A 13,738-nucleotide genomic window follows, 5' to 3' on the forward strand; every position below is an offset into this window, starting at 1 on the left:
AAACAAATAGCTATAAATGGCTAATGTTCAAATCATGTAAAGCAACTGTTGGGCTAGTCATTCAGGTGCCTTCAGCATATGTGGTACTGCATTCTATCCTACGCATGCTTTCTTCATTTTCCTAAACACAGCATCAAAGGACAACGCAAGAAGTACCATTAAAAAAAAAATAAGTAAGTAAATCAACCTTGCATAGGAAAACTGAATCTGATATGAGTGTTCATCTGATAATTACAACCGCTTACAATAAGCATATGTGCCTCTCAGGTCTTCAGAGAGCAATAGCCTACTTCAGTCTAAAGAAACCAATTCAAGTCTGTTTCCACTGACCTACTTCAAAATCCTGAAGCTCAATATAATAATGCAACTTTTTTTTTTAATCAGGTTCTTTTTTCTGAAATATTGTTTCAGTTTTGCAAGTCATGTTAATTTCTGGTAGTGAATTAAATTCCAATCACATTCAATTAAGCAGTTCAAGACTTAGCTGCTCTGTTAAACCTACCAGATGGCCCTCAGCGCTTGGCCTGGAATGAGTTACAGCCCATGCTGCTTGTAGGCCAGCAGGAGCTAGTAGAAAGAGGAGAAAGAGAACGATGCTGTGCAGGGTGAGGGGAAGCTAAAGGTACTGCAGCAGTGATGGAAGGAGAAAGGACATGGAACTGTGAGAAACCAGAACTCATTAGCCCTTGTACTCAGGGAGCAACTTTTCAGCTTCTGAAGTTCCTAAGCTGGTATCCTAAGCTAGGCAGGAAAAGAGTATGTTTTTGTCGTTGTTTGTTTGTTTTTAAAAGAAAACTAAAGTAAAGCTAGACAACATGTAAACATATAGAAGAGGGAAGCATTCATTTCATGTAAGAGGCATTCACCAGTAATATTAAATCATGCAACAACTCACTTTGCCTTGCATTCTCAATGCTTAGAATCACTTTGCCTAAGATTCAAAGAAACAAAAGAGTTGACAGAAAGCAAAAATGCTAATTCTAAATACCTTCCTTGCCATGAAAAAAACAAACAAACAAACAAACAAAAAAACGTAACTCTCACTACATCAGAGAATCATTTCAAACATGAATGCAGAAGTTTGAAATTCAGTAAAAAATGGGCAAACTTGCACAAGCTGATCTTCCCTTCCTGCAGGGATCATCAAAGTAACTACACTCTCTTGAGTTCACTTACTCCTGGTTTCTGTCACTGTAAGAAAGATGCAGATAATATTTGTAAAACGCACTGTGCATCTGATTCAATTTCTTTGAAAAAAAAGAGTAATTGTAATAATGGTAATTATAGTAGACTACATTGATAGTGAATGGTAATACTAACATTTTTCAAACACAGACATACAACATGAAGGAAAACAATTACAAAAAATAAATAAATCAGTGGGTTTACATTAAGATTTGCAGTCAGTACAAGAAAAGAATTTGCAATGGTTCTGTTCATATATTAATTAAGTCATAAAATCACACTTTGACAGTACATAGTCAAATAGAATTTTTTTTGTGTGTGACTTCAATCTGTTTTCCTCTTTCCATGAATAACAGAGAAAAGTTCATACATTCTTCTATTGAGCCAATCTCAGCTATACCTCCTTTCATCTATAAATACATCAGTTAATTCACAGTAATCAATACAATTGATTACACCAATGTTAAATTGATGCAAACTGAGTAAAATGAATTTCATGCCTTGTACTAAGGGAAAAGTGCAGACATGGTAAGTTTCAAAAATACATTTGACTGTATTTGCAGAAATACAACTTATGTACTAACAACATAATTTTTTAAAACACAGTTTCTAGAGCTATTTCAACACTGAAAAAAATTGCATATATATTGTTTATATTATTACATATGCTTGAACTGGTGGGACACTTGCTATACCACACAGCTATTGCAAATAGCTTTCTCTTTTAGTTAGTATTTTTCCCCTTTTGTTGGGTAACTAAACAATTATGTAACCCAAAGAGACTGACTAATATTTACTCTGTAGTTTTTGACTTTCTGTACAGTCTAACCTTCATACTGCAGAGGCCCAAAACATCATGAGACTCCAAATAGGAACTATTTTAGGGCAGTATTTAATTGACTGGAACTCAGAAACTAATTATCAGATTTGCATGAGACTTCACAGAAAAAAAAATCAAGCTTTAAAGAAAGATTGTTTACTTGAAAAACAGGAGGAAGCATTTTTCACATGAAACAAAGAAAATGAGTTTCTATTGAGTAGATGAGGAAAAAAAAAAATCTACCTCTATGTAGAGATCAGTTCTATACAGCAATAATAATTAGCTTAATTGAGGCAAACTATACAGGCTCATATACAATCAATAATAGCAATTGATTAATTATAAATAATTTATGGAACAAGTAGCATTCTGCATACACAAACAGTGTAATCCATGGGACTGCTCTGTTTTCCATCTTGGTTTCCAGGATCAACCCAAATGTTGACTTCAGTTTAAGAACTTCAATCTAAAAAGACATCAACTTTGAATTCTAGTTTAGATGGGGCTTTGAACAACCTGGTCTAGTGGAAGGTGCCCCTGCCTATGGCAGATGATCTTTAAAGTCCCTTCCAACCCAAACCATTCTATGATTCTAGCCATCACACTTACAGGAATTCATATATCCATATGTATATTCACCTATTTCATATCATCAAGGACATCTTTCACAGTAATCTCTAGATTTTTACTTAATATAATGGTAGTGTGAGAAATATCTCAAAAATTTTCTCAGACAGTCTTCTGTGAAGCTAACTTATTCATAATTACAATGGTGGGTGTCCTGCGAGCAGGAGCGCATAGTATATCATAACCTTATATTCCCTATTATACAATGCTTAATTCCTCCCCTGTTTTCTCATTGCCTGAGTACTACAGGTTCATAAACTACTCTATGTTTTTACTATACCATATATGTACAATTTTATTTGACCAACGTTTTATTTCTCCTTTTCCCCTTTTTTCTTTTCCTTCTTCTCCCATGATTAGAGAGCCCACAATTTTGGTTTTTACTGATTTTACACTTCTTGTCCTGTTTTTCATAGCCATCCTGCTTATTGTGGAACAGTGGGACCTTTCACTGTCCCCTCATCAGCTTAACATTCTCCACAGTTATGACTGCACAATCATTTTTGAATATACAAGAATAGTGGAATTTTCTACTGCAAAAACGCAATTTTGTTTCTTACAGTAAGATCATGAGAATGGAATTCTGTCATATCAAAGAGGAAACAGATTCCAGAATCTTGATTTTCCGCCATCTTCCATGACACAAAACATCTGCCTACTAGCTGTTCTTGTGTGCAAGTGCTTTACAAACATGAATGCTATGGAGAGTGGAAAAAATATTCAAAGCTCACTCAAAGACCATTTAAAAAATGCTCTATTTCTAAATTGGTTGCATGCCTAAAATATTTGATGAGTACATATTTTAGATGGGAGGGCTGGTGTTAAATATTATGAGTTTCTTTTTTGTTTTATTTTAAAAGCTTACCAAGAGGCAGTAGCTTATTCAAAAATGTAGAACCTCTTTTAAGCATTAAGAAAAAGGTTGCAAAGAACTTTAAGGCCAAGCAGAATTTAAAGCAAAGAAGTAAGAAAAGGAGGAGGAAAGGAGCCTTTGGAAAGGAATGTTTATTATACTGCTGAATTCATGATAAAAGAGGAAGCACTGGCAAGTATGTATATTTTCCACTGGAAGAAAAGGATATAAGATTAACATGGAAATTAAAAGTAAGACTGGTGGTAACTATTGATTATTAATTAAAAAACATAACAAAATGTTTTTTCTTCATTTGTCAGTGACACAGGGACTATAGTTACGTGTATTTATTTTTATTAAATATGATTGCAATGATGACAATCTTGTAAGAAGAAGAGTAAGTTGCAAAATCTTTAATGCAATTAAAAGATTACTGGTATTAAATTTAATTTGAAAATCTATAGCTAGGAAAATGGAATTTAAATGATAGTGGAGTACAGTTGATTTTTAGATACAAAGAACTCAAATATTCTTTCAACAAACCTCCCCAACGAAAGAGAAATATTATCGCTGGTCTTTGAACTGAATTAACAGAAAATGTATGTTACTGCTGAAAAATATCCCTGACTTCACTACAATTTTCTACCTATTCCATTTTATTTCAGAATATTATATTTCATTTACATTACACTATAATTACATGGAATAACAGAAAAAATATAGCAAGAAAGTAAGCTGAAATGCTAATTTAAAGCTCCGATTTTGTTCGAAATCAAAAGCTAGTTTTAATTAGTTTCATTACAAATAAAAACACTATATACAAGATCACATATAAGCTCAGTGGATTCTTCAGTCTATCCTTTTAAAAAATAGATCTTTTTTTTCAGCAGTGTTATCTGGAGGTTATGAACGCATAAATGCTATGCAATAACCTCAGAATAATCAAATGGTTTGTTTCCAAGAAATTTAAATTATGTTTTAAAAATTCTTTCAATATTGTCATCAGATATTCTGCTTGAAAATAAACTAGAACTTAACAGATGTGCATTGAAAACCTTTACAAGTGACTTTCCTTATGAATGTACTGCATGTATGAAGAGTCACTACCTCCTCCATTTAGTTGTACATCTGCAGCATTTAGCATCTAGATGACCACAATAATTTGGCAGGCAGTGCTATTGTTTCAATATTCCTAGACATATTCAACTCATTCACACTTTCACCAAAATGCTAAGACACTGTTCTGTGAGTGGCTAAACAAGAACCGATTTCAAGCATCTATCTAATTCTACCAGGTCAGGTCACAATTCATAAAAGGAGGTGAAGAGACTCTTACCCAGTCTATGTAATATTTGTAGCAAGTGCAACAAAAAAATTCCCACCAACAACTTGAACTGGGCACTACATATACTTTCCATTTGTGAGCAAAAATATAAACCCAGACCGTGACTGACACCTGTGCCAGAGAATAGCTTATGGAAAGGGAAAAACAAACCAAACCAAACAACAACAAAAACTGTAAGAAGGCCATCCCCTTTTCCTGTTTCCTGATTAGATGCCAGCCACAATTTCTGCCAAGGAAATTCCTCCTCGAAAGTACTCTTTCCAAGTTAGAGTGCTTAATGAGAATGGGTTCTCCTTTTCCACTGTAATTGATATTTTTCCATATTAATTTGCTCAGATTGTTAACCCAACCCATGACTCAAAGCCAAAATTACATTTCTACAGTGTGAAAATAAGCCAGCTTCTTGTTATAATCTCCACAATGTGCATGTTTTTTTTATACACTAAACAGCTTTGTTTTAAGAAAAAATAAAGAATAATATTTCTGAAAAATTCAAGCTTTAAGAATAATAATAAAAAAAGTACAAGAGTCAGGAAAACAGTCCAACACAAAGACTAACCAAAAGTTGGTCAGCTCTTTTAACCAAATTATCTGTCTAGTATGCAACATTTCCTCCTCCTGCACATCATATCTATTCTTTCTTTATCAAAATTACAAATCTTTTAGTATTTTTGCAACAATAAATTCTGAAAGTGCTTTTATGAATTTTAATTAATCTTCAGCACAAATAATCCAAGGCAGGCAATTATTACTCTTACTCTATAAATGAGAAATGGCATTCTGAGAAGTGACCTTGCCCAAATTTGTACAGAAAAAAATCTGAACAGAAGCCAGGTTTACATCTCAGGGATTTATTTCATAGTCTACCAGTCATATTTCATTTCTCATTTCTTGCTTATGCTCGTCTAACTCAAGAGCTTCTTGGGCTAACCCATTTGCAAAACTTCTGTCAAGTTCAGGGAGAGGGAGAAGGGGAGGCGGAGGACAGCAGACATTACTACTGCATGCTCAGTAAAAGTTGATCAGGCCGTATTTCCACATCATCACTCCAAAGAGGTAAATACTTCTTCTCCTAGTAGTTTCTACAGATCCTGTGAGCACATGTGTTAGCAGAAAGTACAATCTAAGACGTTCCTAAATTGCTGAAGAAATTTTGCTGTGCTGGGACTTGCCCATACAACCTGTTTGTGAAGGATGCTTTCTGAACAATTCAGTTCAGGAACTTGCCCAATATGCCTGATGTGTTATCTTGCTGACACAAGATCAGGTTTTATTTTTTAATTCTGAAGTGAAAGCTCCATAGGTGTGCCAGTGGCTTTTAAACTAATTTTGAGACAAGAATACATTTTACCTTCTAATGTAATGGTCTGTTGGGCACTTACTGTTTCAGTAGTCTGTGCACTCCTCAGAATTACATTCTGTTTTGTGACACTCACCCACTTTGCCTTCTATCTCTGCTGTATTTTCACATATACAACTGTTTATGAAAATATGAGATTTTAAAATATGATAATAATGGAATTAGGGAAAATGTAATTACTACCCAAATTCCATCAACCTCCAAGATGTATTTCCATTAAACTAGTCCTAAAACTGGATTCATAATCATTTTGTTGTCCGTTTTGTGAAACTCCTTTTTTCTATCAGCACTATAGCCGAGTGACTTTGTTTTTTCAAAACCAGTATTTTCTTGATAAATATCTATGATTAATCCACATTTTACAGGTACCATCAGTAAAATATTTATTGGAAAAAGAAACAAAACACACATTAGGACCATCCTCAAACGTACTAGAAGACTGCTTGGTGAGAAAGGTGCCACCATCACTAATCAGTTAGGTGAGAGCTGCCTCCTGTCTCCAAGACAACAAGTATGTAAATGCAACAAGGAGACAACCTCAGAAATCCCTTTTGGAAGCTTTAGGAAGCATTTTATGATGTGGCAAAGCAATGTTCAATCTCACTAATACCCCAGGAGATCAGATTTTAACATAAATACTCTACAACCTTTGTTAATTTTTAAATACTTAGGTAGCTGCTACAGGGTGCAATAGAAAAATAAGGTATTGATATCACTACCTTTCCTATCACTTTTAGTAAAGATATTAAAAAAAAAAAAAAAAGTATTTTTGATCAAAATAGCCTCTTTTTTCAAACACAAAAAGTTTATTTTAATTGCCCTACTGTAATATCATAGCATACGTCTCTAGCATCCTTAGAGCAATGGCATAGGCATTCACTTCCAAGCAGAACTGGCCCTAGCAGTGTTTCACCATTAAAGAACGTTGCTGCTGCAGCCAAAGACAAAACACAAAAAGTAAAGTAGTAGTGTGCAAATGCAACAACAACAGTATAGAATCGTGTATGTTATGGGCTGTAAACAAGCTCTATTTCTCCACTGCAGTCAAGGTAATACCGGTAATTTGTAGAACAGAAAAGGTCTGCAAGATTAGAGCAACTATTTCAAGCACACGTACATATGTCTGTCCATCAGATAAACCAAAGATAAAGATAAAACCAAAAGGTCAGTGCAAGCTCTGTTTTTAAAAAATATTTAATATTTCTGCTTGGAATAAAAGCTATTGTGATAGCAAAATGCAAAATCGTGGATTTTTGTTTAATTCTATAAACTTTAAAGAATTTCCCCTTTCTGAAGATCTTACAATCAAAAAAGATTTGAAATATAATGGCAAGCATTATTTACTTGCACTGAAATCAATAGAAGCTAAGGAGATTTTCTGTAACACTTCGCATTACAAAATACGTGATGCATAAAAAAGTTATCATATCACAAGGGAAATATGAATAATAGTCTTCTTGACATCATCAACAGTCTGACCAACAATTAAACTAGATTGACTTTGTCCTTGTGTAATGCATAGTATTTCCATCATTAATGAGAATGATAGCTCTTTGAAAACTTAAGGGTTCTGTTTGCTATTTTAGCTTTCTGCTGTTTAAAAAACAAAACAACAAAAAAATACTTCTTTTTGTATTTCACTCTTAAAGGAACAATATCCCTGTAAAGTAACTTAATTCCTGTGATGGTTATGAGGATCAGTCTTATCAGGCCTTAGACAATTTGTCATGAAGTAGTGATTTTTATTAATAATTTGTAGAAAAATGTGTTTTCTTTAAGCTGCTGTTTCATTGCTATTTAACCATTACAAACTATTACAAACTAAAAATACAAAATGAAGTTCAGAGGACTATAAAAATTGTTATTGTTAGTAACAATAAAAAAAATTGTATTATTGCAAAAATTGCATTATCGTTAGTTAGAGTTGCAAAGAACATGCTAATGAAGACAGCAGCAAAATAAAATAAAATACATTCTAGACAGAGGTACAAAGTCAGTATACAAAATAGATCCTGAAACCCCAAAGTGTGAGCTTCACCCTTGGCAGAGAGTGCGCACACAAGAGAAACAAATGATTCTTTGATTCTTGCTGATCTTTCTGAGCAACAAAACTTTCCTCTCTTCCTATCTCACATACAGAATCACTTCTCTGTTTCTTCTGCCAACTTCTCACTACAGGTAAACCAGGAATAATTCTGAAAGAGAGCACCTGTGTTACTGGATCCAATTCAGCACTCAAATTATAGTTTTAAAAGTATGCAGTCAACACCTACCCAAGAGGCCAGAAAACATATTCCAAAATGTTGAAACAATGCTGTACAGAGGACAAAAAAAGGAAAAAAAAAATCCCCTAAGTGATAATGTGGCAATCCCACTGCTATTACTATGAGGTGTGTTTCTAGCATTCAGCAAAATCTTAATGTATTTGTGCCCTAAGTGTGGGTACTATTGCCGTGTCTGTTTCAACAATGTGCTATTTATCATCAATTGCCACTTGAGCTGGAACTCACATGCAGAAATGCAGGCTTGTACATACATAACACCTTAATCTTCACCTTTTATAAATCAAGTCATTTTGTTAAAGTGATTTTGCTTTTGGACTTTATAGAAAACTTAAAAATCATTTTTCTTTAGAATGCAACTCTAAGAATGAGCTAGCTTATGCAGTAACATTCTTACTTAGCTGATCCAGGACAGAATGGAAATAAGGTGTGTAAAGTGAGAATATTTAGCTAATTTGTTGGCAAGGGAATCACACCTATTTTCAGCAGTGAGATCAAGGCCAGCTGCTGTTCAAATTAAAATAAGCCACACTTTGATAATGGAGTCAGTGTCAGGCAAATAAAACAAGCATAGTTGTTTTAGGCCCTTCAATCTAAAAGTTTCTGAAGCACCTTCAAATATGGGAAGCATAAATAGCTCATTAAAAACATTAAGATCACTCAGATTTGCAAGCACATTTTGTTAAATCGGTCTATAGTTAAAAAAAAAATCAATAAAATGTTTTTCTTACTTGTGTCAGAGTGTCTGCCTTCAGCAGGTATTGTATTTTAAAACCTACTGCAGCTGATAGCATTGAGCTCAATTCTCTAATTCATTTCCTCAAGCTTCCTGATAAGTTCTTTCATTCTCAGTATAACAGTTTACTAATGTGAGTTTATACCCAAATTCTAATTCCAATGTGCCATCAGCAATACAGGGAAAATGAAAGTGGACTGCTTGAGTCCACTTTGGGCCTAGCTGCAAAAAGGATTTTGTCTTTCTGCCCAGAGGGCTCTGTATCTGATGTGATTCAAGATGACTCCATCACTGCACTGTTATTCCCCACTGGTTTAAAAATTAGATGCTCAGTTCCCATCTTCATATCGTAAATATTGCCTATGAATATTATACTAATTTGAAAAATTCCATTGATTCCCAGAGGGAAAGTATGGACATTAACATTCTTGTCAATGCGATTATTGGATCTTCATTCTGTTAAATACTGAAAGAAATCTCAAGCAGATTGGTTTTACCTCAGGTATGCATTCTGGTCATGGAGGTCAATGTTTGTGTGTGGTTTTTTTGTTTGTTTGTTTTTTTGACTTCTGTTTGATTACTGCAATACATCTTAGAATATACAGCAAAAAGAAAAAAAAAAAGGCTGAAGTTGCTCAAACATCCAGTAATGCATCACGTATATTTAAATATCACTTTTGGGTGTTCAGGATTTAATTCATATTTTAAGACGCTGAAGTGATCAAAGATGATGTTTTTACTATAGGCAGCAGTGTAACTGCAATCTTTGTAGACGTACCCAAGCTAGTCTAAAATTAGCTGACTCCTGTACTGCTACCATTGTTGCCATAGCAGCCCAGGCTCAGCATTTATTATCAATGTCCTGGCAAGGTTTTGCAGCTACAGGGAATCTCATGCACATAAACTGGATGTAAGCCAAGTATTTTAAGGCTAGGTTTTGCTATGTCACATATTTAAATGCAATGCTATCATTCCTAAATGGTTTAGGGTCACTCCTAACTGACTTCCTGTCTGGATGCAGTTTTTGTGGTGACATGGCATACTGACTAATTTTACAAAAGTACCTTGAATAACAAAAGATCATTTTACCTTGTTTTCATAAAAAACTTATTCTAAACATGTTTTCATGCAAAATTAGTTTGCAAAATTAGCACATTTTGCTATTTTTCTTCTCATTAGGTTGACTGTTACTATAAAAGAAGACTTTGGCATAGTTTGTATGTACACGTTTGTAATCTCCTTCACACAAAAAGTTTTATTGATTTAAGCACAAATAGAAGTAGTAGATCTGAGCCACATTAATTCTAATTATAGGTAAATAGCTGAGTTTAGCAGTTTAGATCCAGGGAGCACAACTATTTAATTTTTATTAGTTATTTATTTTGACTTGTTTCCAAATGGCAACACTCTTGGGGTGACTTGGTTTGCTTTGCCTAGAAACTCTAAGAACCTTAGTAACCAATACTGCATTACAAGAAGTTCACATGGTATTTAGGTTTGGGTTTAATTCCATGCGAGGAAACTCCATTACAACCTTGTTGAATAAAGATAAATGAAATAAAAATATGTAATAGCCTTTTTATATATATGTTTAGTAATAAAAATCAGGGATAGTTAAGCAAAATTTAAAATATTTGCTGCTGATCTGACAAAATACTTAATGCTGTCATTCAAACCCAAAAGATCAGTTTTGGAGATTTTCAGTAAGCAGAGTGAATAAAATGAATTTTTGATATAACTGTTAAAGGGTTTGGCGCTTAAGTAAAAACTGTTTTCTCTTCTGCCCTTACCCTAAAACGAGTGTTATTGCACAATCAGGTTGCTAGCCATAAAGCTTTGTAAACTTTTGAACCACGTGGCAGGAATAATAAATGTTAAGGAGTAAGAAAACTGCATCTACCACATCTCAGAATGCATCTCTAACTCTCAAACAGGTCTAGGAAGACATCTGGAAACTGAAATTACCTGAAAGATTCACAGATTCTTGAAGAATAAATTTGCACATTGTAGGACTCCCCAAGGAAGCTTAAAACTTGGTCCCATGTTCTTCTTTGCAGATCTGTCTCCTCTGAATTTCAATCTGAAATAGTCACCTCCTGCTGAAAAGAAACTGTACTTTGGTTTCCCCTGTCTAGCAAAAGAGCTCTTCACACAAAAGACCCTGCACAATGCAAGTGGAAAACCTTGTGGAATTGCAGAGACAAAAATTGTTATGGAAGGAAAAAAATGTTCTTGTATTTCAAGAGTTTCTTTCTCAATTACAGACAAAAGAATAGATTATGGAAAAATCCAAGATGCCCTACAAAACAAAAACTTTTTCCTGGGCCCTCTGGTGTTTCTAGTTGTGCTTGAGGTTAAAGAAGTGACGCAAACACATCACAAACACAAAGAAGCAATAGGTATTAAGAACTTGAAGATGTTTGGCACTTTGAAAATATAAAAAGCATTTTTGATACACTTAATAGTTGAAACATAAACTGTTTTCTTTTTCCTTTTATGAAATTTGTTTTTAAAGTTTTAAATTACATTAAATGAGTTTCAGTGATAAGATATGAAATACCTTACTTGCTTTATCGCTCTTTCATTTCCTGTTTTGCCCAGGGTAGGGTATCTTCTCTCATATGTTAGTAATAATCACTCATTTCTATCATATATTCTATCAGAGATGTTCGTTCATTCTTTCCTATGGCTTTATCATGTTTTTAATCTGGCTTCCTTTGCTTTGCTTTGGATTAAGAGGTCCCTGGCAAGTTTTTACCATGTTTTCATTCATATCTCTGTATTAGACGAACACTAAAATTTTTCTTACTGAATTCCAGTTTGAGTCAAGTAACAGCATTTTGCTTTATGACTTGTGTTTATGAATATTATTAATAATGTAAATTTGATCATTCATGTAATGATATTAACAAATTATTATCAATAACCACAACCATATTTATTGAACTAGGCAAAAAATCATATGAAAAATAAAACTGATATTAAGAACATGGGTGGATGTCTGGTTTAGACCTTCTACTGAACACTTGATTTTTATTTCTTAAAGAAAGCTTTCATACAATGAATATGCTACAAATATCAACAATGTTTAATCAATTAGGAATAGGAATGAAAGATGAACACAATCATTTTTGCAAGATTAGACTTTAGTTTGAGGTCTTCTAGTTTTATCTGCTGGTTGGTTTTTGTGTCCCGTCCTGTTCCCCACCCCTCTCCACCCCACCCCATCCCCATGAAAAGGAATTTTCAGATTTAAGTATCAGGAAATGCATTCTTTTTTTCTATAAATACCACAATGCTTTTTCTTTCTGTCAAACTGCAGCACCAAATCTCCATCACTTGACAAATGCTTTCCTTTAGGGGAAAAGAAAGAACATATACATGGATTTCTTTTTCTATATGGCATCAACATTTTTTGTGGATAGTTCTTTATGATATATTTTATATACAGATAAAATATGAGAGTTTGATTCGGAGATATTTGGGGAATACAACATAGAGAAGCCAGGAAGTTTTACTATGATGGTTGTGGTACAGCTATATACTACAGCAATCTAGTGAAGTAATAGTCTGGGGTGGTTTTATATTACTGTAATTTTGTTTTGGGGAGGATGAAATGCAAGAAACAGAAAGGCTGAACAGAGATGCTCAACTTTCTGATACTTAGCTTTTTGACGATGCTGACATTCCCCATCTCTCACTTTAAATCATGCTTACTGTCTTACTGTCTGCCTGATGGCTGTATACCCTATATATACACTATGAGAACCAATAAAATTTATTTTATCATTTCACTTCATAAATTTTTGAAACAGAAACATCAGTAAAGCTGTAAAGGAGACAGAGTTCTAATATACCCCATGGCAAAAGATACTTGGCTTGTCTGATACCAGGTTATTACAGGGACAGAGTTTAGTACCCTTCATGACTTTTCCATTTCCATCTTCATAATATCCATCTGTACCTCAATATGCAGCAACACCTGGACTATTGACATTTTGAGCAGTGTTTCAAGGAGCAGCAAGACTGTGGCTGCTCCAACTGGGAGGACAAGCCAGGAGCCAAAGGAGACCATAGCACAGGCATTGTCCTCGTCATCAAGGTCACATTCCCACTATATCTGAGCAGGGCCATGTTGGTGATAGCAATAGGGCCCATCCACAGACCCAGACAAGGCAAGGTAAGGGAACAGGTCCAGTGACTATCCAGGGAGTTCTGTCAAAACAGCAGGAGACGGCCAAAAACAGGACTGGAGACAAAGCCATCTATGATGTAGGTCCACAGTTTATCCAGCAAAAGCAGCCAGCAAGCTGGGTCAGCTCAGACAAGATCTAGGTGCCCAGGAGCTTAAATGGAGCTCCTGGAGGATGTGTAGGTGGATGACCCTGTTGAAACTGATCAGGACAGTAAAGACCTATTAGCATACTCAAGGCCCTGACACTAGGGCAAGCATCACACAAGGCACTACCACTGCCTAAAGCATCAAGTGGCTTAATTTGGGTTTGCATATATTAAATGACATCAGTAACG

The 13,738-nt window shown here is 34.5% G+C and overlaps 1 protein-coding gene across 1 annotated transcript in view; it reads right to left on the minus strand.

Annotated features, from left to right (window-relative positions):
- The window catches only part of LOC310899085 (uncharacterized protein), a 91,430-nt gene extending 79,018 nt beyond the window's left edge, over nucleotides 1-12,412 (minus strand). Inside the window, exon 1 of the mRNA XM_083835066.1 lies at nucleotides 896-12,412. Within this exon, the coding sequence (XP_083691192.1) occupies nucleotides 896-907 (12 nt within the window). The 5' untranslated portion in view covers nucleotides 908-12,412. The remainder of the gene's footprint in view (nucleotides 1-895) is intronic.
- Between the last annotated feature and the right edge of the window lie 1,326 nt (nucleotides 12,413-13,738).

Source organism: Anser anser, assembly GCF_964211835.1.
Source record: "Anser anser genome assembly, chromosome: 4".
Taxonomy (NCBI): domain Eukaryota; kingdom Metazoa; phylum Chordata; class Aves; order Anseriformes; family Anatidae; genus Anser; species Anser anser.